Here is a 24,445-nt window from a genome sequence, read left to right as displayed (position 1 = left end):
ACTTGGGGGACAACCAAAATAAATAACAATTTTCACATACGTGTGTGAAAGAGTTATTTATTTTGGTTGTCCCCTAAGTTTCAAAGTGACTGTTTTTTCACTCTTTAAATGGCAAGGTAAAAGTATATCACTCTGCTCTCCCAATTAAAGGATTGGGCCCTCAATCAGTGGTACAAGATTTTCTAGAAACTCAGTTCCATCCTAATTATTTCCCACCAGAAATAGTTAGATTAGTGCCACAAGTGTGGCTTTAGAAACTTTATTTTCTTCTTGTTCCAAAATATGATAGAAAAGCTAGTGTAAGCCTCTACAGCTATACTTACTTCAACAACACTATAACCATTCATGAGTTAATGGCAAATAAACTGATACACATGAGTAAAAGAGCAAACTGCTTTACTTCTCATTTTCAGATATATGCTTCTAGCTTTATGAAGATGCAAGTAAGGGATAAGTCCCAAAAAATTCAGTTAAGCCCTACAAATTTTAAAAAGGCAGGGTTGTTGTTCATTTCTGCTTCATACTGACACCATGCAAGACAGGGACGCTAGTTGTAACTTCAAAATTTCAAACATTTAAGTTAAAAACAACTCCAGGAAGAGCACACACCAACTGTTGAAGCTTCCTTAGCCTGACGAAGGGTTTTTTGAACCCGAAAGCTTGCTTAATAACTATTCTCCAACCATTTGGGTTGGTCTAATAAAAGATATCAAATTCACCCAAGCAACCTTGTTTTTAAAGCCACACTTTCATTTTTCTTCTGTGTCACTAGAGGAGACAGCCAAAGTTTTAGTGCACCTTAAAACACATTTCCAAAAAGCAGAACCCTGACTTTGAATGTCCTTGCTTTCAGAATCTTGGAAACATATAGAATTTTGTAACGGAACTAGAGGTATGTACTCTCCAAATGCACACACTTTCAGCTGGAGTTAAAAGGTTAAATTTTCTTTAATAAAAGTTAAAAATTGTCAAGTGTGCACCAAACAGTTAAGAAATACCGCATGCAATATTATTATTTGAAGATGGTATATATATCTTCCTTTTTGTGTGAAAGGAAGTTTTTCCAGATCCCTGTGGCTGCTTTATCCCACTTCTGAGCAGCACAAGCCACCCAGAGTATACTAGCTAGATTTCCTCTGTGTGCAAGTGTATATATGAACGTGTTATAAAGCATGCATACACATGCATGCATGCCTCCTTGTCCCAGTTTTTGCTCCTACCTAGACAATGAAGCAAGCTTGGTGGAACAAGTAGTTTACAAGGAATTAAAACAAACAAACAACAACAAAAAAAAACACCCAAAAGTCTTTTGTTTTGGGGTGGTTTTTTTTTTGCAAGTTGCCATCTTCATAAAGGAAAGCTTATTCTTCAACTTCTCTTGAAGGTTCATAACAGGAAAATATTAGAAAGTGCTATGGGGGGGGGGGGGAAGGGGGAGACATTTTTCACATCCCTTTAGTTTCAAAAAGTTACAACTGGCCTTAGCAGAAGGTGCTCTCTTTCAAAACATCTAACAGCTTCCCTTGGTTCCAACTAGTTCAGATAGAATCGTAGAAAAGTTAAGGTTGGGAGGGACCTCAGGAGGTCATCTAGTCCAACCCCCTGCTCAAGGCAGGACCATCCCCAACTAGATCATCCCAGCCAAGGCTTTGTCTAGCTGGGTCTTAAAAACATCCAAGGATGGAGATTGCACCACCTCTGGATAACCTGTTCCAGTGTTTTATTACCCTCCTCATGAAAGTGTTTCCTAATATCTAACCTAAACTTTTCTTGCTGCAACCTGGGGCCATTGCTCCTTGCTCCATCATCTGCCAGCACTGAGAACAGTCCAGCTCTATCCTCTTTGCAACCCCTCTTCAGGTAGTTGAAGTAGCTCCATTTTCAAAATCAGCCACTTTAACTAAAAGAACCCTCACCCCTGTTGGGAACAATGGGAGGCAGTGTGAATATAGGCACTTTTAGGAGGTCCAAGTTACTTTGCAAGTAGAAATTATGAAGCTCAACACAGGCTAAAAATAACCAAAAGGTAAGTTCTAGAAATACAACCACTGATAAGTGGCATCTCTAGATTTATTTTGGCTTGTAATGCTTTGCCTAATTAAAACAAAAACAAAACTAAGTTGATGGTGGCTGGAGTGCTAAGACTGTTTTCAATGCAGTTCCATTCTTATTGCAGAAATCAATATCCCTGCACTATTCTTGTTCAAGAAAGCCCACAGTTTTGCCTATATTACATTGTACCGGTTTGGTTTTTACAGTGACTTAGCTGGATTAGTTTAAGTTAATAGTAGTTACAAGGGCAGACCAGCTATGAGACTCTTCCCTTTACTTTTCCCAAAACAAAGGATAAAAGAAAGGGAACATAAAAAGGAAAAAAATACCCCAATGTACATGCAGCATCTGCCCCTGCCCCCACTGTGAACAAGGATCTTTGATGAAGATATGGCTGAAGGCTAAACTGCATTTCAAATCAGAAGCTGACATACTAGAAACTATTCACTAAGCTCCATCTTTAGAGCACCAACATCTCACTTTGTTTTGTATATTTACAAGTATGCTTCCCCCTCTACCCCTCTCCTCCCCCAAACTGTAGGTGCAAAACTCATTTGCACCTTTGGATTAATGTTTGGGAAGGGGGTAGTTCTCAAGCAAAGCTAAAGAATTTGCCACAGCTGGCTACCCAATTCTTAAAAGGAATTCAGTCAAAACCTAAGTTCGGTAGGCAAACATTTTTCTGCCACCTTTAATAAAGAATGTAAGATTTAAGAGTAACAATTTAAAATTCCTTACCATTTTAAAATTTTTCAGGCTGTACAATTAAAAATAGCCAAATTGTATCCATTTCCACTTTTGTTTGGAGCATTTCAATTTGGGTTGGCAAAACTTAAATATTTAGGTTTGAACCTTTGCAAGGGGATAGCTATTTTTTAAAAACCAAGTACACACTTGCACATACTTTGGAACAAAGACAGGAAAGGAAGATAGTTTGTGTGAAGAGATGCAATGGTAAGAAAGATAATCAGAAGAATAGGACAACCCTTGAAATTTTAAATATTTACTGCCAGTTCCTTTTGTAAAAGCAGAAGCCCTAACAAGATATTCTGAATTGTTGGTTGAAGAACATAGGCAGACAAGGTTATTTGGATAAGCGTGATAGACCAAAAGAATAGTTTGGAAAAATTGTTCTTTGTAAGCTTTTTCCAACTATTCCGTTGGTCTAATAAAAAAGATATCACATTTACTAAAAGAACCTTGTCTACCTACCAAAGCACTAGCATTTTCAACACTGTCAGCACATCTACACCTGTACTTTAATGCACATTAGTCTATTTTAATGCACGTTAAAGCATCACTAAAAACAGCCATTTAGTTAATGCACATTAAAATAAGTCAATGAGCATCAAGCAGTTATACCGTGATCTTTTAGTTAATGCGCATGAAGACAGGCTAATGCACATTTTTGCAGTACTTCACAATGGAGGTACTAGATTTAATGTGCATTGACTAAAGTGTGCTAATGCATGTGTAGTCATGCCCTGTGTATCATTTAAAATACAGCTTACTGCTGCTGCGTAGACTTACACTAGGATGCTAGTGACCAAGAATGACCCATCTACATTACAGCAGCTCTTAGTTTTACAAAATAACCTACTGCACATAAGGAAAGTTGTCTCAATCTAAAAAAAAATAGTTCTAACAATCTAAAAATATAAGATTTAAAACTCATTTCTATTAAAGCAAAAAACATCAGCTCCAGCTTAAAAAAAAAAAGAGCTGCACACAGCCAATACACCCAGTGCCACCTATGAACTTCCCATCCACATAAGCTAACTGCAGGAATAAGGTGGATTTGGGAGCCAGCATGGTAGGACTGATCTGTTTTTGCTATTGGACTTTGCAAATTCCTTTTACTTAAGTGTCACATCAGACTCCACCCCATCTGCTCCCCAGCTGGATGCTTCTTATTGCCTTCCCAACTGGCCTCCCCACAGCAATCCTCAAAATTTATTTCTCTGAGGCAGAAAGACATTGCCCTAATGGCCCCCTCTACCAACAGCTCTTCTGTCTTTGATGTTCAAAGATAACGGAATCATTTCCTCTGTGTTCTGCTAACGACCTAGCCCTGGTGCAGTCTTCAGCTTAAATAATATACTGTCAAAACAGCATGGCAAAGGCAGCCCAGGGCTTGCCCAGGCTACGACAAAGTAGTATTTTAAAAAGACAGTTATTTTAACCAACATGTTTAAGGAAAAAAAAGCCTACATAGGTCATGCTGTATTTTAACATTTTGTTAGCCTAGTGATTACCCTACAGAGCAAACCCAAAGTTCACCCTGGATATTTAATGTGTTAAAATACAACCTGGCCTATCAACAGGAGGGTTCTGAAAAACCTCTTCAACACACTTTTTAAAGAGACATACACCTCTTCTCTTAATCTAGAGCAGGGGTAAGCAACATTTTTTGGCCCGAGTGCTGAAAAACACCATAATGCCTACCTTAGAATGTGTCGGAGTGCTGGCATGGCAGAAAAACAAAATGAGGGCAAGGGGTGCATAGCACGATGCCCTGCTTGTGCCCCTTGCCCCCCACCCACAGCCCCTGGCCCCCAGCCCTACTGCCCCCTGCCCCTGAGCCAAGGCCTGTGTCCACCAGCCCTTATACCCTTTGCCCCCAGGCTTACTGCCCCTTGCCCCCCACCCAAAAGCCCCTGCCCCCCCCCAGCCAGGCTCCATGGCTGCCAGCAGCTACCCCAGCTCTGGGTAGCTGCTGGAGCCCAGGCTGCTCCCAGCAGGGCTTGCAGCATCCCAGTTGCCTGCTGGGAGTAGCCCGGGATCCCGGCTAGCAGCAGCTCCCTAGAGCTGGGACAGCTGCAGCTGGGATGCTCCAAACAGCTATGCTGGGCTCTGGCATCAGCTCCACACTGGCAGATGCAGGCACACCTCGGACTGGGCAGTGGGGGCGGGGCCTGAGGCAGCGCAGCCCTGGTCTCCCCTGCTCCCAGCACAGAGGTGATGAGCCCAACGCAGCTGGTTGGAGCCAGCCCAGGCTCTGGGCAACTGCAGCAAGCAGGCTACAAACAGCTGCACCAGGCTTATCATCTCCATGCCGGGAACAAGGGAGACACTGGGGCTGTGCTGCCTCAGGACCCACCCCCCACTGCCCAGTCCAAGGTGTGCCTGCATGCGCCGGTGCGGAGCTGATGCCAGAGCCCAGCACAGCTGTTTGGAGCCTCCCGGCTGCAGCTGTCCCAGCTCTAGGGAGCTGCTGCCAGCCGGGATCACGGGCTGCTCCCAGCAGGCAGCTGGGACGCTGCAAGCCCTGCTGGGAGCAGCCTGGGCTCCATCACTGGCAGCAGCTTCCCGGAGCCATGGCATGCCAAGCAAAATGGCCTCGCGTGCCACACTCGGCACGTGTGCCAGGGGTTGCCAACGCCTGATCTAGAGGCTACCTAGATGCACTTCAGGAGTAGCAGACTGAACTCATTTGCAACAACATTTTCAGTTTCAGGTTCTTAAAAAATGTCAAGACCTTTTCTTCAAAGCCGCAGAAAGTTTAAATAATCCGGTCTCTCTCTCCCTCAGTCCTTCAGCCAGGGGAGCTGCAAATTTTCTGGCAGACTCAAAAGCTTGATTCCTCACTGCCCCCTACACACATTTTTTTTTGCCACCCAATGAGCTGGTGAGGTTTTCCCCAGTATTGGGAAGTGATAGGTTTTCCTCCCATGACACTCATCTCATCTTTAATGGCTACCCATCATTCCTTTCAAAACACTGCCACCAGTCCTTCAGTCTTAGTGGGGTGGGGAGTGACCTGAAATAAACTCATCTGCCAGGGTTGGACACTATACCTCCGCAAGGTAGTTCCACACTCCTGCTTAAGCTTGAATCATCCCCTGCACAGTCACTCATCCTGGCCCAAATCAATAAATAAATGTGTCTGGGGGGTTTTTTTGGTTTTGTTTTGTTCTAGTTTGGTTTGTTGGGGGTTTTTTTTTTTTGGGGGGGGGGGGGGGGGAGGGTATAAATCTATATGTTTGTGTCCATAAGGTATAGATGCATCCTCTTCTAGAGCCTGGTAACAGGCTAACTCAGAAGTTCTCAACCTTTTTTAAAAAGACTTGAGGCACCCCTTGGAAAATCCTAGCTTTTACTTTTCACTTGGTTTTTGACTAACAGAAAAAGAACAATTGATTGCAAATGGCTCAGAAAGGACCACAAGTTGGGTTTTTGACATTATGGATTTCCACTGAAATCTCTGGGTTTAAATTTTGTGAATCATCTTAGCACCTTGTGGCATCCTTGAAAGGATAAATCAAGGCACCCTCAGGGTGCTGTGGTATCCTGGTTGGGAACCACTGGGTTAGCTAGCAAAGTGTTAAAAAAAATTGTCCTGCACGGGCTGAACATGCAGCATCACTACCACTGGGAATGATGGGGAACAGAACATTTAACTGTTTCTTTTGAGTCACAAGATGAATAAACTTTTGGCTTGATCTGAATGTTCCTTATACATTTGCTCGCAGTCCTTCCGAATCATTTGCTGGATTCACATTCATAAGATCTTTTAGACTCTGCATAGCCTATTTTTGCATTTTCTGGTCCTAAACTAACATTAATGGGTTAGCTCAGTGTTGCACATCTTTTGCCAGTTGTTTCAAGCATGAAAGATACAAAGGGAAAAATATACAGCAAAGTTAGTATGGTGGAAACAAAAAGTTCACATGACTACTAGCAGAATGGCATTCAAAGCCTCGTGGCTAATTTCTGCTTTAATTTTTAAGAGGCACGCACGTTCTGCTCCTAAATCATCTCAGTGATGCTTTATCTCTACCAACAGTACTAGAGGTCAAAAGTAATAATCTAATTACTAACAGACTGCCCCTTGTCTAGGCCAGTGTTAGGAAATTCAAAGCACTGTTCCTCTTTTAAGCTACCATATCCCTACTCTTTGCTCAGACTCGGGACATCTTAAATGCTTCAATATGGTTTCCACAGAACAGTCCTGACAGTCTTGGGACTGTCAGACCATGAGTCAGGGTGACCTTTAAAGCAGGTCTGGGGAGAAGTTGCGACTTCCTGGCACCTCCATGAATAACTGAGCCATTTGATGCCAAGCTCCAAAAAGCCCTGTTCTGGGCCCCCATAATCTCCAGAAATTAGGATGGTGAAACAGTTTATAATTATCTATGTTGTAGTATGGCCATTTTACTAGGCACTATACAAACTTAACAAAGATCTTACCCCAGAAAGCAGGGGTATACTCATCTGGCCCTATGGGCTGGATGAGTGGGATGGGCCCAGCTTCACAGGTCAGATCAGGCCAATAGATATCCCCACCACCCACCAGATATCCAGCATCCCCACCCTACAATCCTGGAGTCGCCAGAGTGGATGTTGGATGCAGCACGGTGGGGAAGAGGAAGAGGGGATGGAGGTGTGCTGGACTGGACCTACATGCAGCACAGGTCATGGAGCAGGCACTGTGTGTGTCCCAGACTGGCCAGGGTGGGCACCTTGTGCCCTGGGCCTTGCACACAGGGTCGGTACAGTGCATGTTGCACACAAATCTACTCAGACCCAGAGGCAGCACCCAGGACCAAATGATGGGGCTCCATGGCTGGATCAAGCCCACAGGCCATATTTTTTGATACCCTGCTATAAAGAATTTAGATCAATTAATGAAACAATAGTTTTCTTTATTCTTCTAGCTTAGGTACTTACATGGCACTCATGATCCTACTATTCATGAACCTTAGAACCAAATTTACTTTCACAATGTCCCCACAAGGGAGGGAGTTCTTACCCATTTTAAGGGCAGAAAGTTGATGTTGAAAGAAGTTAAGTCACTCTGAATCATATGAGAAACCAAGAGCAAAGCAGGGAAATGGAACAGGGTCTCCTCTGTTTCTCCCAGCACAACACAAGCCACTTCCTTTCATGAGTGAGCAGCATTTGAGAGCATTAGCCAGCTTTTGTTCTTGATGACAAGAATTTAATGATTTACCTCTTAACCATCAAAATCACTATGATGCACTCCATTTTAGAGTTTGTCTTTAGCACTTATGGAACTCAAATTGATGCCATCAAGTGACTTCTATGAGAGTTCAGACCAAATTTTAAAAAGTTTAAATTTTTTTGTTGTCAAGATTTGCTGAACATGAGTTGGCTGCTGAAACCTTCTCTGGAGCCCCACTAAGCCTGTTGAATTAGGTTTTTACCAATTTGCACCTCTCCATCTTTTTATGAGCCCAAACACCCTACAGTTTTCTTCCTTCCTCTTCTGCCTGTTGAATCCAATGTGGTATATTTTGAAAAATATTTTTACACAACGATGACTGTTCTCTTCTTCCCTTCCCCCCCAGAAGTTTGGCAGCAGAGACTGGACCTCTTCAGATAAGTGCAAATGACTGCCCTCTTTGAATATGGCTGCTTTCCTTCCACTGTCTTCAGGTGGGACTAAAGCCAGATTATCCCCTTAGAAAATGGCAGCCAACTATTGTCAGGATGCATGGCAGAACACTGAGGAATAGATAAGTGAGGGGACAGTAGTTTTTGGCCAGGGCATCCTGCGGCATCAGTCCCACAGAGAAATAGGAATACCCGTCTTTGCGGAAGGCTGGGTCAACGTTGCCCCCCCCCGTTGCAGAAAAGCTTCCAGGTAGAATGGAAAGTAGTAACTTTTAAAAAAATTAATTCTTCAAATTTAGCCTATATACAATTATTTCAGTGAGCTCTAGCTACATGGGAAGTTTACAATGTGTTCCCCAAGATTGTTATGGAATGCCAAATTCTAATGAGGTATTCATTGTGCACGGATAACCTCTACCTGACTCAAGAAGCCTACGGGCCAATGAGAGGTAAAGCTCTGCTCAACCTGGTACTGGCTACTGGGGATGACCTAAATTGGCGACCTAGTAATAGATGGGAAGCTGGGTGACAGCGACCACGAGCTGATCACCTTCACCATCCACTGTAAAGCTGGCAAGTCAGTCAGCAACACTGAAGTCCTTGACTTCAGGAAAGCTGACTTTGACAAGCTCAGGAGGCTTGTCAGCGAGGTCCTAAGGGACCACGACCCAAAGGGGAGGGGAGCTCAGGAACAGTGACTGCTCCTCAAGGGAACAATCCTCGATGCACAAGCTAATTCTATTCCATCTCGGAGGAAAGGCAGCAAGAGGGCACAGCAGCCCCCCTGGCTCTCTAGGGATCTAGCAGACCTCCTGAGGCGAAAAAGAAAGGACGGGATTCACCTCCAAGGAGGAATATTCTGCACTGGTCTAGTCCTGCAGGGAGCAAACCAGGAAAGCCAAGGCTGCAACTGAACTACAACTAGCTTCGAGCATCAAGGACAATAAAAAGTCCTTTTTCAGATATGTGGGGAGCTGGAGGAAAAGCAAGGGCAACACTGGACCCCTGCTGAACCAGATGGGACAAGTGACACCCAGGAAAAAGCCAACTTATTAAATGGGTACTTTGCATCGGTCTTTCATCAGTCCCATGGGACGCCCATGCTCACTACAGGACAGGGAGGTCCGGGTGAGGGAGATCCCCTGCCCTCCATCAGTGCTGACCTCGTGAAGGAACACCTTGAGAGGCTGGATACCTTCAAGTCAGCTACAGCCCAAGGTGCTCAAGGAGCTGGCTAGCATCATAGCCCAGCCACTAGCACGGATCTCTGAAAACTCCTGGCACTCTGGTGTAGTGCCCAAAGACTGGAAGAAGGCCAATGTCGTGCCTATCTTCAGGAAAGGGAGGAAAGTGGATCCAGCAAACTATAGGCCCATCAGCCTGACCTCTATCCTGGAGAAGGTCTTAGAAAAGTTTATTAAAGATGCCATCCTTAATGGACTGGCTGACTCCAACATCCTGAGGGATAGCCAGCACGGGTTTGTTGCAGGTAGGTCTTGCTTGACCAATCTCACTTTCTTTTAAGACCTGGTGACCTATCACCTGGACAAGGGAGGAGAGATTGATGTCGTGTATCTTGACTTAAACAAAAAAGCCTTCGATCTGGTATCCCACGATCACCTCCTAGCAAAACTGGCCAACTGTGGCCTTGGGTCCACCACAATCTGCTGGCTGGGAAATTGGCTCCGTGGTCGGACCCAGAGGGTGGTAATTGACAGAAGTCAATCGTCATGGTGCCCTGTGACCAGTGGGGTCCTCCAAGGCTCTGTCCTTATTATTCAACCTCTTCATTAATGATGTGGACACTGGTATCAGAAGCAGACTGGCCAGTTTGCCAATGACACCAAACTTTGGGGCAAAGCATCCACACCTGAAGACAGGAGGGCGATCCAGGGTGACCTGGACAGGCTCAGCAAATGGGCAGATGAGAACCTGATGGTGTTCAACACTGAAAAATGCAAGGTTCTCCACCTTGGGAGGAAAAACCTGCAGCATCCTTATAGGCTCAGCAGTGGAAAACAGACTTGGGGGTCATCATTGACCACAAGATAAATATAAGCCTGCAATGCGATGCTGTGGCTAGTAAAGCAACCAAAATGCTGGCTTGCATCCATAGATGCTTCTCAAGCAAATCCCAGGATGTCATTCTCCCCTTGTACTCGGCCTTGGTGAGGCCGCAGCTGGAGTACTACATCCAGTTTTGAGCCCCACAATTCAAAAAGGATGTGGAGAAGCTTGAGAGAGTCCAGAGAAGAGCCATGTGGATGATCAGAGGTCAGGAAAACAGACCTTACAACAACAGGCTGAGATCTACGAGGCTCTTTAGCCTGGAAAAGCAGAGGCTCAGGGGCGATCTGATGGCCACCTATAGGTTTATCAGGGGTGACCACCAGTATCCGGGGGAACATTTGTTCACCAAAGTGCCCCAAGGGATGATGAGGTCGAACAGTTATGAACTACTGCAAGACTGTTTCAGGCTGGACGTAAGGAAGAATCTCTTTACTGTCCGAACCCCCAAGGTCTGGAATAGCCTGCCACCGGAGGTGGTTCAAGCACCTACATTGAACACCTTCAAGAGTAAATGGGATGTTTATCTTGCTGGGATCCTATGACCCCAGCTGACTTCCTGCCTCTGGGGCAGGGGGCTGGACTCGATGATCTTCCAAGGTCCCTTCCAGCCCTAATGTCTATGAAATCTATGAAGTTACTTTAGAGGGCCCTTAAAAACCTAACTTTCAACCCCTAAAAACAATGTACTTAAAGAAGCCTCAGAAAGTGTATTCTACAAACTCACCATGTGCTGTTACTCTTTGAATAGAGGCAGAATTACTGCTTTAAGAGCAAAGTGCAGTGTTCATGAAGGTGCTTCAAACTGACACCTATTATGGAAGCACCAGTTTCATAAGCATGGCACAAATCTCAAAATTGTAAAAAAAAAGAGGCAACTAGAAGCAACATCCTTTAGGGCAGGGGTTCTCAAACTGTGGGCTGCGACCACCCCAGGGGGTCACGAGCAACTTAAAAAGGGGGCCACAAACTTCCCAGGTGGCACGCATGGCTGTGTGGAATGGTGGATGGCAGCAGTGGCTGCCGCGTGCAAGCTCACCGTCCCTTGCTGCCATCTAGCATTCAGGGTTGTGGTATCACAAAGTTTGAGAACCTCTGCTTTAGAGCAAAGGTATTTCATGCTGCTATTAACTATAGATGGACCTTTCAGTTATTTTCTGTATTACAGATTTAATCATCTTGAGATTATAAACGGGGAGGCAGTTAAGTGCCTGTTATTTAGATTTGGGAAGTGCAAAGTACAGTGAGTGCTGGTTCATTAAATGGCTCTTTACTACTACAGCAACAAAGCAAGCCACAGCTATTATGTTGTAATGTTACCACCATTCCTATACATAAGGCAGGGGTTTTCAACCTTTTTTGGTCAGGGTACCCCCAAGCAACAGGTTGAAAAGCGGGAAGGGGGGGTTCCCTGGCAGCCAGTTGCAGCGGGGAAACCGTAAGTGCCAGTGGCTTCTCCACACTGCTGCCGCATACCCCCTGGGGCCTTCCAAGGTACCCCCAGGGCTATGTGTACCCCCCCCAGTTGAAAACCCCCGACATAAGAACCTGCAGATATTGTGCATCCCTATCTGAAAAACAAAAGGTTAGTTCTGAATTTATTTCAGAGTAAGATAGGAACCACTGCTTGACACTGTCCTTTAATTTCAGGTACCAAACCAGATTAAGGCTTTTCAGGCTACAGAGAATTCACATAGCATTTCAGTACCAAAGTGTGACAGCTGAGAATGAGGCATTAGTCTTTATTTGTAGAGCTGCTTCCTTTTTAAAAGTGTGGTCATTAATACTGAAAATGAACTGGAAAAAAAAGAAGTATGCAGAAGTAAAACAGAAGGTTAAGTTAAATTGGCTCTCATGGCACTTGTATATGAGCTAGGATCTCTGGGAATAAGGAATAGCCTAAAAAGTAAATTTGTTGCAAAAACACTAGGAAACAGTATACCAAGTGATAATCCTGGATCTGCTCTGGTTTCTCAGAAGAGACCACCTATATACAAGTCATTAAATCTCAAATTTCAAGAAATATCCTCTAATTTACATATCAAATAGCAAAGATAAAAGGCCCGACTTATCGGAGATTGCAATTATCAGATTCAAATAAAATCCATGGTCTTCAGCACCTCTAAAAACATGGTTGTAGGTTTCCAAACTTGAGGCCCTCCTTTGAAAAAAATCTAGCTTCAAATACGTGAACTGCAGAGCAACACCTCTCTTTGCAGTTCTGATACAGGTTCCAAAAAAGCAGAGGGTAGACTGAAGCCACTCAAGTGTTTGGCTTAGAAGGAAAAAATTTAACCCCCCAAGTCTCACTGATTTTTTTTTTTTTTGTAAGGCCTAACTATTTTGGATATTTGAGACTGGCATTATCAACTACTCCACAAAGTACGAGAAGTATTATATTTACAGGGCTTTGACAATGGGCAGAACCCTGGAAGTTATAATAACATAAATCACTTGATTTAAGGGGACTGTAGTTTATAGCCCAATTCTGCCATATGCATCTCAACAAGTAGCACTTCATTTCAGGAGAACTCCTACCATCAGCAGAATAACCTGTACTACTGGTTAAATTCCTTTCTATCTACTGAAATTCCTTCTGCCATTTGGAGGGGTATGGTATTTTTAATCCCACCCTGGTCCAATATTTAGATTTGTTGTATGCTCTTGAACAGCTGTTGCATTCCACAAATGGCACCACTTAAGCTAGGGGTGGGTGAAGGCATTTTTTACATGGAGAATGGCCCCTGAATGCAAGGTGCTATATGACTAAATTCATCCTCATTCAAAGGATCAGAAGGTTATACTTGTAACAGAGCCCCACTCACCCACACAGTGAAATTGAGATCATTCTGATCCAAGTACTTGATGCTTCCTATTCATCTTGTGGCAATGCTAGAAGTTTCTAACCCATGTTTCAGACTAGCAAGTCCCTGCTCTGAAGAAATGGACACACTTACTGACAGTTATATAGCTGCAATAAGGCATGTGCCACCTGCCAAGCCAGTTTCACCAGTTTAGAACACTGAGCCTGCAGTGTTCAGAACAAGTCACAAGTTAAACTGCCCAGCATTTCAAGCAGAAACAGTAAAACATCATTATTTATTAATTACACTGTCTTTTCCTTAAAGATGTATGTAGTTAAAATGCTGGCATTTCCTTTGATTTTTTACTGCTGACAAGGTGGAGACTGCATTAACCCATGAACAGAAATGGGGCAAGAGAGGCACACTGGAACACTAAGTTAGACACTAGAGAGAAAAAGAATAGCGCACATTAGTCTTTTCATTTACAAGGGATGCTCTAGCAGCAGAAACTGCTGGGAGGGAGAGGGGTGAAGGAGCAAGGTTCTTAACCAAAGGAACATCTTACCTGAATAGCCTGGCGTCCTTGCTGAGCATCTGCTAGCAGCTGGATGGTGAGGGTTCTTGAATCTTGAAGGGCATCTTGGAGGTAGATAAAACTATGACCTACATGTCGTCCCATGGTACATTCCCGGCAGATTGGGACAGAACAAGTGTCACAGTAGAAATGCAGCACCTGAAAGTAGTATACAAAAAAAAAACAACAAACCATGATAGTGAACCAAGCCACAGTAAAGAAGAAAGACGCTACCTTAGCTAAACAAGGAAGGGAGGCAGAGGTAGTAGTGATAAAGGATGTTTGCAATACCAGCAGTTTCCATGGGGGGGAGGGGAGAGCTGTCTTTTGTAAGGGGCCAATCAGCTGGACAGGAATAAAATTAAAATATTAGGTTCTCTTTGCAGTACAATACCAGGAAAAAAAACAAACTCACTAATCCACCCCATTCCCCTCTCAAGAACAGAAACCATCTGCCAGCACTCAGATTTGGACATGCCATCTACTTACTACATGCTACAAATTACTTTTCTTGCATATACAAGCATCATGTACACAGATACTAAACCATTTAATTTTGCATAGTGCAAGGATAATAATTACTAATTACTATCAGGGCAAAACAAATGAGCCTAAAAACCAAGTGTTATCATCCCACTAGTTTTTGAGTCTATTGGCAGGACAGAAGATCCAAGGCAAGGACAGATTGGATGCAAATGTTTACCTTGCATCACTTCTCAGTCAAATGTGGTATTGAAGACAGAAAATTTCAACAATTCTCCCATGTAAACCAGCACCTCAAGTGGCAGTTGCAGTTCTAGGAAGAGCCTGAAGAATTTTAAACAGAAACAGAACCCCGTTTTGACTAGTACCGAACACAGACAGCAAGTGCTTGCACTGCACCCAAAGTTTCACCCTAGACTAGTGGTTCTCAACATTTTAGACTCAAGGCATCTCTACATATGCTCGAAGAACCCCTTGGAAAATGCCAGATCTTATTTTTTCTATAGGCAAAAAAGTAAAAACTAAAGAGCCATTTTCTTGTTGCAAAGAACTCTGAAAGGCCACTATGGATTTCAATTTGGCACCCCACAGCACCTTGAAAGGCACTCAAGGCACCCCAGAGTGCTGTGGCATACCTAGTTGAGAATCACTGCCCCTATAACCCGAGTAACAGCTCAGAAAGCCTCATTCACCCCTCCCTTTTCCTAGGGCCAGATACAAATTCTAGTTTAATCAGCAACTTGTACTGTTGAATTCCATCCAGCAGAGGGGAAAAGAGAGAGAGAGCGAGCTGTGAAAAAGGCTGTCTGGAGGAGTGCAAAAGCCACCATAATTTGAGAATAAAAGAGGTCAGAGTGAAAAATCTAACTCCACACCTATACATAGAATTCTTGAAGGAGGAACCCACCAAAAAAATCTAATACTAAAAGAAAGTTTTTTTCAGCAGCAGCAGCAGCTTTAGCTGATGTCAGAGGAATGATTCAAAACCCATAGAAGAACATGGAGCGCATGGAAGATTTTGGGGCAAACACTGTACCAGATAAAACAACTTTGAGAGGCCAAACATCCCAATTCTCTTCCAAAATTTTAAGTCCAACGCCTGATCAAATACACCAGGAAGCTAGATTCAGAACTCCACAGTGAGTGTGTGCATGTATGTTAAAAAGCACTCTCTCCCCCCAAGTATCCCCCTGCTCCCATAGAGGCATCCAAGGAGATGCATGGGTTAAAATTTTCTCAACAAAAAGGTTTTAATCAAAACAGTATTTTAAAGTGTCACCTTAGACTGTTTCACTAGAAGAATCAGACTCAAACCTCTCAGCATCTACATGAAAAATCTGGTGGTTTCAGACATTCCTAATCTTAAATGTAATTTTATACAACTATATAAAAGTTAAATACACACACACACACAATGGGGGGAGGGGGTTACACACACTTTCAGAACTGATTTAAAATTTCCAAACATCTTCCACTACAAAAGTCCTCCTCTGTGTATGGCATGTCTGTATGAATTGGTGTACTGAACTGAACTCTCTCCCCCCCCCATTTGGCAATTTTCAAAATTACAAGGAACATACATTATGTATTGCTTGACTACAGCTTTAACTATTAAAAAGTAATGAGGATGAGAACTTGAATCTGTTATCCTTCAAAACACAACAGAAATTGTGTGTTACAATTGAGGAGGGAAGTTAAAGAAAATGGGAAGAGCCAGAGTCCAGCAAGTTAAACCTGCCATTAGTCCTCTGTAACAGTCAATGCTAGAAGCAAAGCTAGGACAAAGGCCAGGCAACTATCCTGACAGATCCAGATGCTACTGCTGCAAGAATACAATGCAGAATATTGGAATTATTCAGCTGCTCGAGCCACAGAGAGCAAAGCTAACCAGCTTTCTCCCTCCATCCCCCAAATGAATATAGATGTACATTCAGTGGTTTAATTTTAAAATATAACCATAGGATGAGATGACTATATTTAAGAGTTGAAAGTTACATATGGAATGTCTTAAAATCTGGAGCCAAAACTGATAATCCTACCTTAGTGAGTAAAGAGGTTGACTGACAGCATTTGCTTCTCCCTATTCACTCTCAGAACTTTACTCCTAGTTTCAACACCATCTACCTGACCCTGTAAATCTTACAGTAATACAATCCTTGTAGTTCAAAATAAGTGTCTGTTTGGTTCTAAATAAAGAGAGACCAAGGTGTAAAAACCCTCAAATGCAGACCTTGCACCCAAATGCTGTACTGATTATGTACAAAGCTGATTCAGGTGTGCAAAGAATCCTTCATTCAAATACCTAGAGCAGCAATTCTCAGCCACTATGCCACACATTAGCACCATTAAGCATGCAAGCGATTCAAAAATTAAAATCCAGAGACATCAAAACAGGAATCCAGTGTTAAAACATTCTGGCCTGTTGGTGTCGTTGAGCTCTTTGCAATGGAAGAATTGCTTTATTAGTAAAAAATGAATGAAAACTAAAGAGCTGACATTTTCCAAAGAGTACTTTGAGTCTAAAGGAGATTGAGAACCACCAACCTAGAGCAGTAGACTGAAATGAAGAGTCCGGGACAGTGGTTCATGGAAGCAAGTTAGTAGGCAGTATGCACCCAAAATAAAAATCAGAAAGATCAGTTTGTTGCAGTGCTGCAGGTCAGATACTGGACTGGTGCAGTCTAGATTGAGCCCACAGAACAAACCCCTGCCTCCCTGTTAGATCCAGTCCATGCAACACTCTCCTTCCCACCCTCAAGTCTGGGACTGCGCCATACATGGTGCATGCCTGGACTAGTGTGTAGCAAGGGAGGCTGTGGGGGAAGGAGGAGGGTGATACAAGTCCCAAATCAGCCAAGACAGCAGTCCATTCTGATAAGTCCAGGACCCAAACTGCCCACTGAGCCCTTTTTGGCTGGTCCATGGGACCTACACCGCAGTGCCCAGGGGATCTGTGCCACCCCCACCCACTGCTGTCTACGATGCATGCTACATACCATGCTGTCCTGGACTGGGGTACTAAAAAAATAAATAAATAAATAATCTCTTCCTTAAAACTAAAAGTGTTATAAAGGACCATGCTTATTGGATTTAAGGATTGGTTCTGTAAGATTATTAACCATCTGTCCTGCTCTATAGTATTTAAGTATAAAAATTCCCATAAACACCTTAAATACACTATTCTACATTTGTTTAAAAATCTGGGCAATTTAGAATTTGAGAAGACTTTATGTAATTGATACACTTTTTGTACATAAAGAATTTCACTTTGTCAGTACCTTCCCAAAGGACCTTTGAAGCTTTCAAAAAGGAAAAACAGTCTAACAAGGAGAAAAGGAAAGGAATATTTTTAGCAGGTCTTAAGAAATTATTTATTCTGAAAAGAAATTAACTGTGGGTTGATTATTTCCCAAACAGGAAATATTTCCTGAATTGGTCATACTATTTTAAAACACAAAACAATAAAAAGGAGCCTGGTGCAATTTAAATGAAGTCGGTCAACCATATTACGGGGGTATCCATCTTTTACAGCCATAGAAGCCCAAGAAATACGACAGCAAGGCCGTAAATGTGATTGCTTCAGGAAAGGCTGTACAGTGCACTGTAAAAACATTTTATAACAGCAGGAATTCCTGGGCGTCGTTCTCCCCATTTTTGGTCCATCTGCTTTCAAAAGGGAAAGGGGGATGGGCAGAGGTGTTGTTAAACCTCCCCTGGGATTCCATAGCAATCAATCAGCATCTGATGAATGGCCACTGAAGTTAAACTCTGACCCGACTCTACAATTCCCACACCAGTTCTCCCCTCCTTACTGTTGACCAGCTTCCAGAATGCCCCACCCACCTTCCTCCCCTGACCAAAATTTCCCAAATACCAGGCACAGACAAAAGCAGTGGAATGTAGTAGCCATTATGAGCGAGGAAAATTCAGAGGAAAATTCAGTGAAAACAGCAGCAAAGGAGGCTTTTCCTTAACCTCTGTTTAAATAATGGCCTTTCAACCTCTTCTTCCTTCAAGCTCATACTGAACACTCACATTTCAATTTCTGTCAAATATTTTTCTCTTCGTGTTTGTGAATGCACATCAATGCATCAAAAACAGGGTGGGGAGACAAAGCCTTGTGTGTGCATGCACACACTCATTTCAATTGTAGTAACGCGATATTATTTACAAAGATACTTACAGAGTACACAGATGAGATTAATTTAGAAATAAAACCTACAACATTCAGAATCTGTATAAAGGGATGCCGTATCTGAAGCCAAACATCTTCACTGCTGTAATGTTTACACTTGCTCTTCATATGACCTTGGATACTGTGCCAAAATACATAACAAACAGCAAAGATAAAAATTCAGCACTGTTTTACACTATGTTTGTGTGCAAGAAAGATCTGGCCATGAAAATTTGACACAAATGCAAAGCCGATCAGCTTGTACCATTGTCTGGGGGGGACAGGAGAGACCCCCCCCCTTACCAAACTATGTGGGAGCTCAGCTTTTACAAAAGTATTACTTGTTGACCTTTGACTAAAGAATAGCCAAGATGTCATCTGACTTTGCTGATGGTGATCATTTTGGAGAGTGGCTTACTGTTTTTACTATGGGTGCAGAGTGGGCAGCAGACAGTAGATTAAACGCCATTCCTCTTTAAAAAGGCAGGTTAGCACAAAACTACATTTCCCTTTACTTTTTTAAAAGGAAAAAAACCCCAAAGTATTCATTTATACTAGTCTCGGATATATATGAACATAGTAAGTAATTATCAAGGCTCTGCAATTCAAACACTGGTTTAACACTAAAGCACTAATGTTAAGTCAAAATACACTGTAGAAAATGCTTTCTTCATCCAAATACTTGAGGGCTCTTAAGAAGACAGCTCTGTCATGAAATCTAGAACACCCATGATTTCTCTTTAATCTATTTGTCTTGCACCCAAGCAGACCATGTCATTACCACTACTGGATAATACTTTAGTTTGAATACCAGTCTACACAGAGTCCATTTGCAAACTAGGACAAATCTTATTGAATAGAATTTCTACAAAAAACTAAGAAATAAAAAGCATCTACATGGTCCTAAACCTGAGGAGCTGACAGGACTTGCCACAGCACCGCACTGGGAATGTATGTACATTACTTATCCATTATGATAGGGATGTCAAAGATGCAGCCCACAGCTGTTTTCACTTCGTGTGGGGTACTCCAAAACAGGCTGAGAATTTGGAGGCACCCAGTTTCCCCAAGGTATGAAGCTCTGCTGAGGGAAGATGGGGTGCTAACAGTTGGGGGAACAGGAAGGGGAAGAAAGAGGCAAACAAGTGCTGCTCAGCTCTTCTCTCTCCCCACCCCCCTCAGATCAGCCTGTAGGGCAGGGGTAGGCAATGTTTTTTGGCCAGTGCCGAAAAACACCACAATGCCTACCTCAGAAGGTGCCAGAGTGCTGGCATGGCAGAAAAACAAAATGAGGGCAGGGGGTACATGGCAGGATGCCCTGCTTGTGCCCCTTGCCCCCCAGCCAAAGCCTCTGCCCCCCAGCCCGGGCTCTGTGGCTGCCAGAAGCTACCCCAGCTCTGGGTAGCTGCTGGAGCTTGGGCTGCTCCCAGCAGGGCTTGTAGCATCTCAGCTGCATGTTGGGAGCAGCCAGGGATCCCGGCTGGCAGCAGCTACCCGGAGTCGAGGCCAGCTGCTGCTGGGAGGCTCCAAACAGCTGTGCCAGGCTCCGGCATCAGCTCCGCACTAGCGTGCGCAGGCACACCTTGGAGCAGGCAGTGGGGGAGGGGTCTGAGGCAGCACAGCCCTGGTCTCTCCCCTGCTCCCGGCAGGGAGGTGATGAGCCCAGCGCAGCTGTTTGGAGCCAGCCTGGGCTCTGGGCAGCTGCAGCAAGCAGCAGGCAGGGTAGAGTGCAAACAGCTATGCCAGGCTGCACAGCTCCATGCTGACAGCAACTGCATGGGCACCTCGGGGTAGGCTGTGCTGCCCCGCTGTGCGCACACAGTCACCGCTAGCACAGCTGATGCTGGAGCTGTACAGCCTGGCGCAGCCGTTTGCTGCAGCTGCCCAGAGCCCGCGCTGGCTCTGAACAGCTGTGCCAGGCTCATTACTTCAATGCCAGGAGTGGGGGAGAGACCAGGGCTGTGCTGCCTCAGGCTCCTCCCCCACTGCCTGCTCCGAGGTGCGCCTGCACACGCCGGTGCAGAGCTTATGCCAGAGCCCAGCACAGCCTTTTGGAGCCTCCTGGCCGCAGCCAGCCCTGGCTCTGGGTAGCTGCTGCCAGCTGGGATGCTACAAGCCCTGTTGGGAGCAACCCAGGCTCCATTACAGCAGCTACCCGGAGCTGGGGCTGGCTACAGCATGCCAAGCAAAATGGCCTCACATGCCACACACTGCATGCATGCCAGGGGTTACCAACCCCTGCTGTAGGGGCTGGTTGAGTTCGACACCTCTGCACTATGACTAGGGGTGCACACAGATTTTCTGGGCCGATACCAATGGCCAATTCTTAAGGAGCCATAAATCAGCCAATACCGATCCAATTCAGATATGCAGCCAGCCAGCTTGGAGACCAGCATCAGGCTGGTAAGTCTGGTGTGTGGGAAAACAGGTTGGGGGCAAAAACTGAGGCCCCCCCATGGTGAGGGAGAGTGGGGCAGGGGTAGGAGCTGCTCAGCTGGGGCAGGACAGAGTCACAAGCAGCTCATCCAGGCTCTCACAGTGCACACACCCCAGGAGGATTGGGCCCCCCCCATGCCCCCTAGATCTGCGTGGAGTATGGCAGGATACAGCTGCAGGCTGGGGCTGCGTTGTGCTGCGCTCAGGGTGGGCATGGGCAGTACTAGGAGCATGGGTATGGGAGGGGACTACAGCCACTCCAGAATCTGCCATAGCTCCCCCAGTGTCACTGCCGCACAGCCTCCAGCCCCAGCCCACCGACCCACAGATCCAGGGGTGCCCTACCAGAGTGCAGCAGTGGGAGCTGCCTTCCGCTCCAGATGAGCTGCTCACAGCTCTGTCCCACACCCACCCCAGCTGAGCAGAGCCTGCTCCAGCCCCACTCCCTCCCTCACCCCTACACTAGACTTACCAGCCCGATGCTCGTCTCCAAGCTGCTGGGTTGCACTCCTAGCCACATGCATGCTGTGGTTGTGCGCATGCACAGGGTATTTATCAGCCACATTAGGCAAAAAGATTTCCGATACTTTCAATTTTACTTACATCAGTCCCATATCTGATCAGCATGGATATATTGGTGCACCTCTAGCTAGGACATTAGATCCTACTCAAGGAATGTCTTTACTCCTTGCTTTTGGATAACTCTACATCTGAGTAAAGCAAAAGGCATTTTTTTTGAACAGCCTAGGCACACTGAGCTATACAGGTGGGCCACCATCATTATCTACCTTTCTGCCAATTTTTAAATCAGTACCAAGCTTTTATCCTTACTTCTAGATCATAAATGAAGAAGTTGGCCTTGGACTTATTACAGATTCCAATAAACCCCTACTAGAAACATTCCATTTTATTATTACCCCTTGAACATTGCTTTTTGAAAGGGCATTTGGTTAGTACTCTATTTAATGGGTGCTTTGTTGATCCATTTTATGTTCTTAAAAATCAGCATTGCATGGTGCTAAATAAAAAGCCTAGTTTCCTCAACAAATGAAAGTGGCCTTGCTTTACAAGGCTGTTTTTTCTTAAAAATCAGATTGACTAGAGTTCCATCCTTTTATTGAGTATTAGGATTTCCATTATTTTGGTAGTCTACTGTCAAGCAAGTGGAATGACCTGGCTACAGCCTTTATACTTACTGGTACCCTTACTAGGTCACCTAGCATTTCTACTATTTAAGTGGGCTAGGCCCATTCCAAATTTAGGTTGAAGGCACTGGATAGGAGGGAAGGGGAAGAAGGGTGGAAAAAAAAGGGGGGGGGGGGGGGAGCAATGAAGAGAGAAAGGATGCATGATCTGCCAGATCTTCATTATGCAATGAAAGCAAATAGCTTCTCCAAATCCCTTGCTTCCCATTTTTTCCCTGTCCAAATCTCCCTGGATTCAACAAGTTTTTGGTACCTTTGTAGATGGAAAAGATAGTTCCTATGTTTTCCTGGAATGCTGTAGAATTTAAAAGGCCCTATGTTTCATTATTTAAGAGACTTGCTATTTCTTCCAAAAAAAAAAAAAAAAAAAAAAAAAAAAAAAAAATTCCCCTTAATTTAATCTGACACACAAAAATTAACTGAACAGCAATCAACTCTTCGGAGCAGCCAATCACTTTGCCTGGTGCTATGTACATTATGGTACTATAGATAAAGAATTAATTGAATGAAGTAGGCTCTTCTTGCAGTCGCTTTGTTTTGTGGCAATGCAGTTTATATGTAAATATCATCATCTGAAACCAGATCATACATGTTTTGGGCTGCAGTCACTACTCTGCAATTAAAAATGTTGTATTATAAAACTTTTTTGATCACAGAAGTTTTATAATTTAGAGACAGTATAAATAATTTTATAAACCTTTTAAAGAATTGTACCTAGGTTGACCAAGACAAAAGGGAAGGGTAATATAATCTTATGCTTTAGGATGTAAACTGATCACCTCAGATATTACGAAAGAATTCCCCTCATCTGCTTTCCTGGTGCAACATTGCACAATTGGCCAGGTTCACTGGGGGAAGGGAATCTTCTTCCTCCAAGGCATTAGCTGTTGGTCACTATTAGAGGCAGGACAGACTGACCCATTACTTTAATGAGGTGCAGCACTTCTAGCATTCCATTGCTTCTCACCTTCCCAAAGACCTCTAAAATATTTGCTGTAATAATCAATTATTGAATTCCTAGGAGTTAGTTCTACAATTAAAAGGGATTTATAGCAGTCTATTTTAAAAAGTATCAAAATATGCTTGTACCATATGTACATCAAATTCTCACCAATAAGGAATACAATACTGCTACATTTCATTAGCAAGTAAAAGCAAGTAAAAATTGCTTTGTCTAGCAATTGATTTATAGCTAGTTTTCAAAACGTCAGGCTTTATGGTGCAGTAAGATTCTGGTTACTGCTTATTTAGAGAAGACTGTGTTGAGAGCAAATGAAAGCAGATTTGAAAGGGTCTACTTTTTACTGAGGAGAGGAGATTGCTTCTCCTGCAACAATGTGCACCAAGTTCTCTATGCACCTTTCTTAACCATATTTTAAATCATCTATTGTTTCATAGATCAATCACTCACATACTCATGATGGAACAAAAGCTTTGGAGCAATAAAGTTGTAAAATATTACGCTCCATCTATGAGATAAAACAGACTTTCAGAACTCCGTCACTGTACATTAAAATGGGGGCATCCAAGACAAAATGATGGAGGAGCTGATATTTTAAAGGAGTGTCAATATCAAGTCATACTACCTTAAAAACGACTGGTTAAGGAGGGTACAGAAGGAGCCCCTTTATTACAGGTTCCGGAAGTTCCAGCTGGAGTTTAACAGTTAAGTTGGAGTTGTACTTAAACCATAAAGCAACTGTATCCTTGTTGAAAAGCACTCATTTTCCATGTTTCAGAGAAAATACTTCCACAGAGACATAAATAATTTACTAAAAAAAAAAGGTACCACATCACAACTGTTTTATTAATTTAACGAGTTGCGCCATCCAGGTCAAATTATTATCTGGCCTTAGTTTCTCACAGAATCTCTCTTCCAGAGACAAGTTCCCAAATTGTTCTGCTCCAAGTACAAGAGGTATTTCCAAAGCCATGCTTATCTATACAAAATTAATATGCTTGTTACTTCTCCTCTGTGCTAAGTTTTAAAAAGGATGCCCCAGTGGCTCCCAATTGCAGCGGGGGCTGTCTATCATGCAGCCTACCTTCTCTGCCAATTGGAGGGGTGGGGCCACATAACAGGCAGCCCTCTCAGCCAAATCAGCAGCAAGAAATGGGGTGCGGCAGGCAGCATCCCTTTGAGCCAGCAGCCCCCTCCCCTCTGCAGCACTCAGTTCCTCCCCCCTCCCAGATTCCATGGGCAACCAGTAGTCCATAGTGATGGTGCACCATTACCTCTAACTGAGCTCTTATAGTTAATGTTTGTTTTGGAAGACCTAGCAGTTTTAATCGC

At 43.9% G+C, this 24,445-nt stretch overlaps 1 protein-coding gene across 1 annotated transcript in view; it reads right to left on the bottom strand.

Annotated features, from left to right (window-relative positions):
* Window positions 1–24,445, bottom strand: part of TRIM71 (tripartite motif containing 71) — a 75,554-nt gene that overhangs the window by 14,708 nt on the left and 36,401 nt on the right. Inside the window, exon 2 of the mRNA XM_019498109.2 lies at window positions 13,846–14,013. Within this exon, the coding sequence (XP_019353654.2) occupies window positions 13,846–14,013 (168 nt within the window). The remainder of the gene's footprint in view (window positions 1–13,845; window positions 14,014–24,445) is intronic.

Source organism: Alligator mississippiensis, chromosome 5 (assembly GCF_030867095.1).
Source record: "Alligator mississippiensis isolate rAllMis1 chromosome 5, rAllMis1, whole genome shotgun sequence".
NCBI lineage: Eukaryota > Metazoa > Chordata > Crocodylia > Alligatoridae > Alligator > Alligator mississippiensis.
This window is presented reverse-complemented; position numbering and strand designations above follow the sequence as displayed.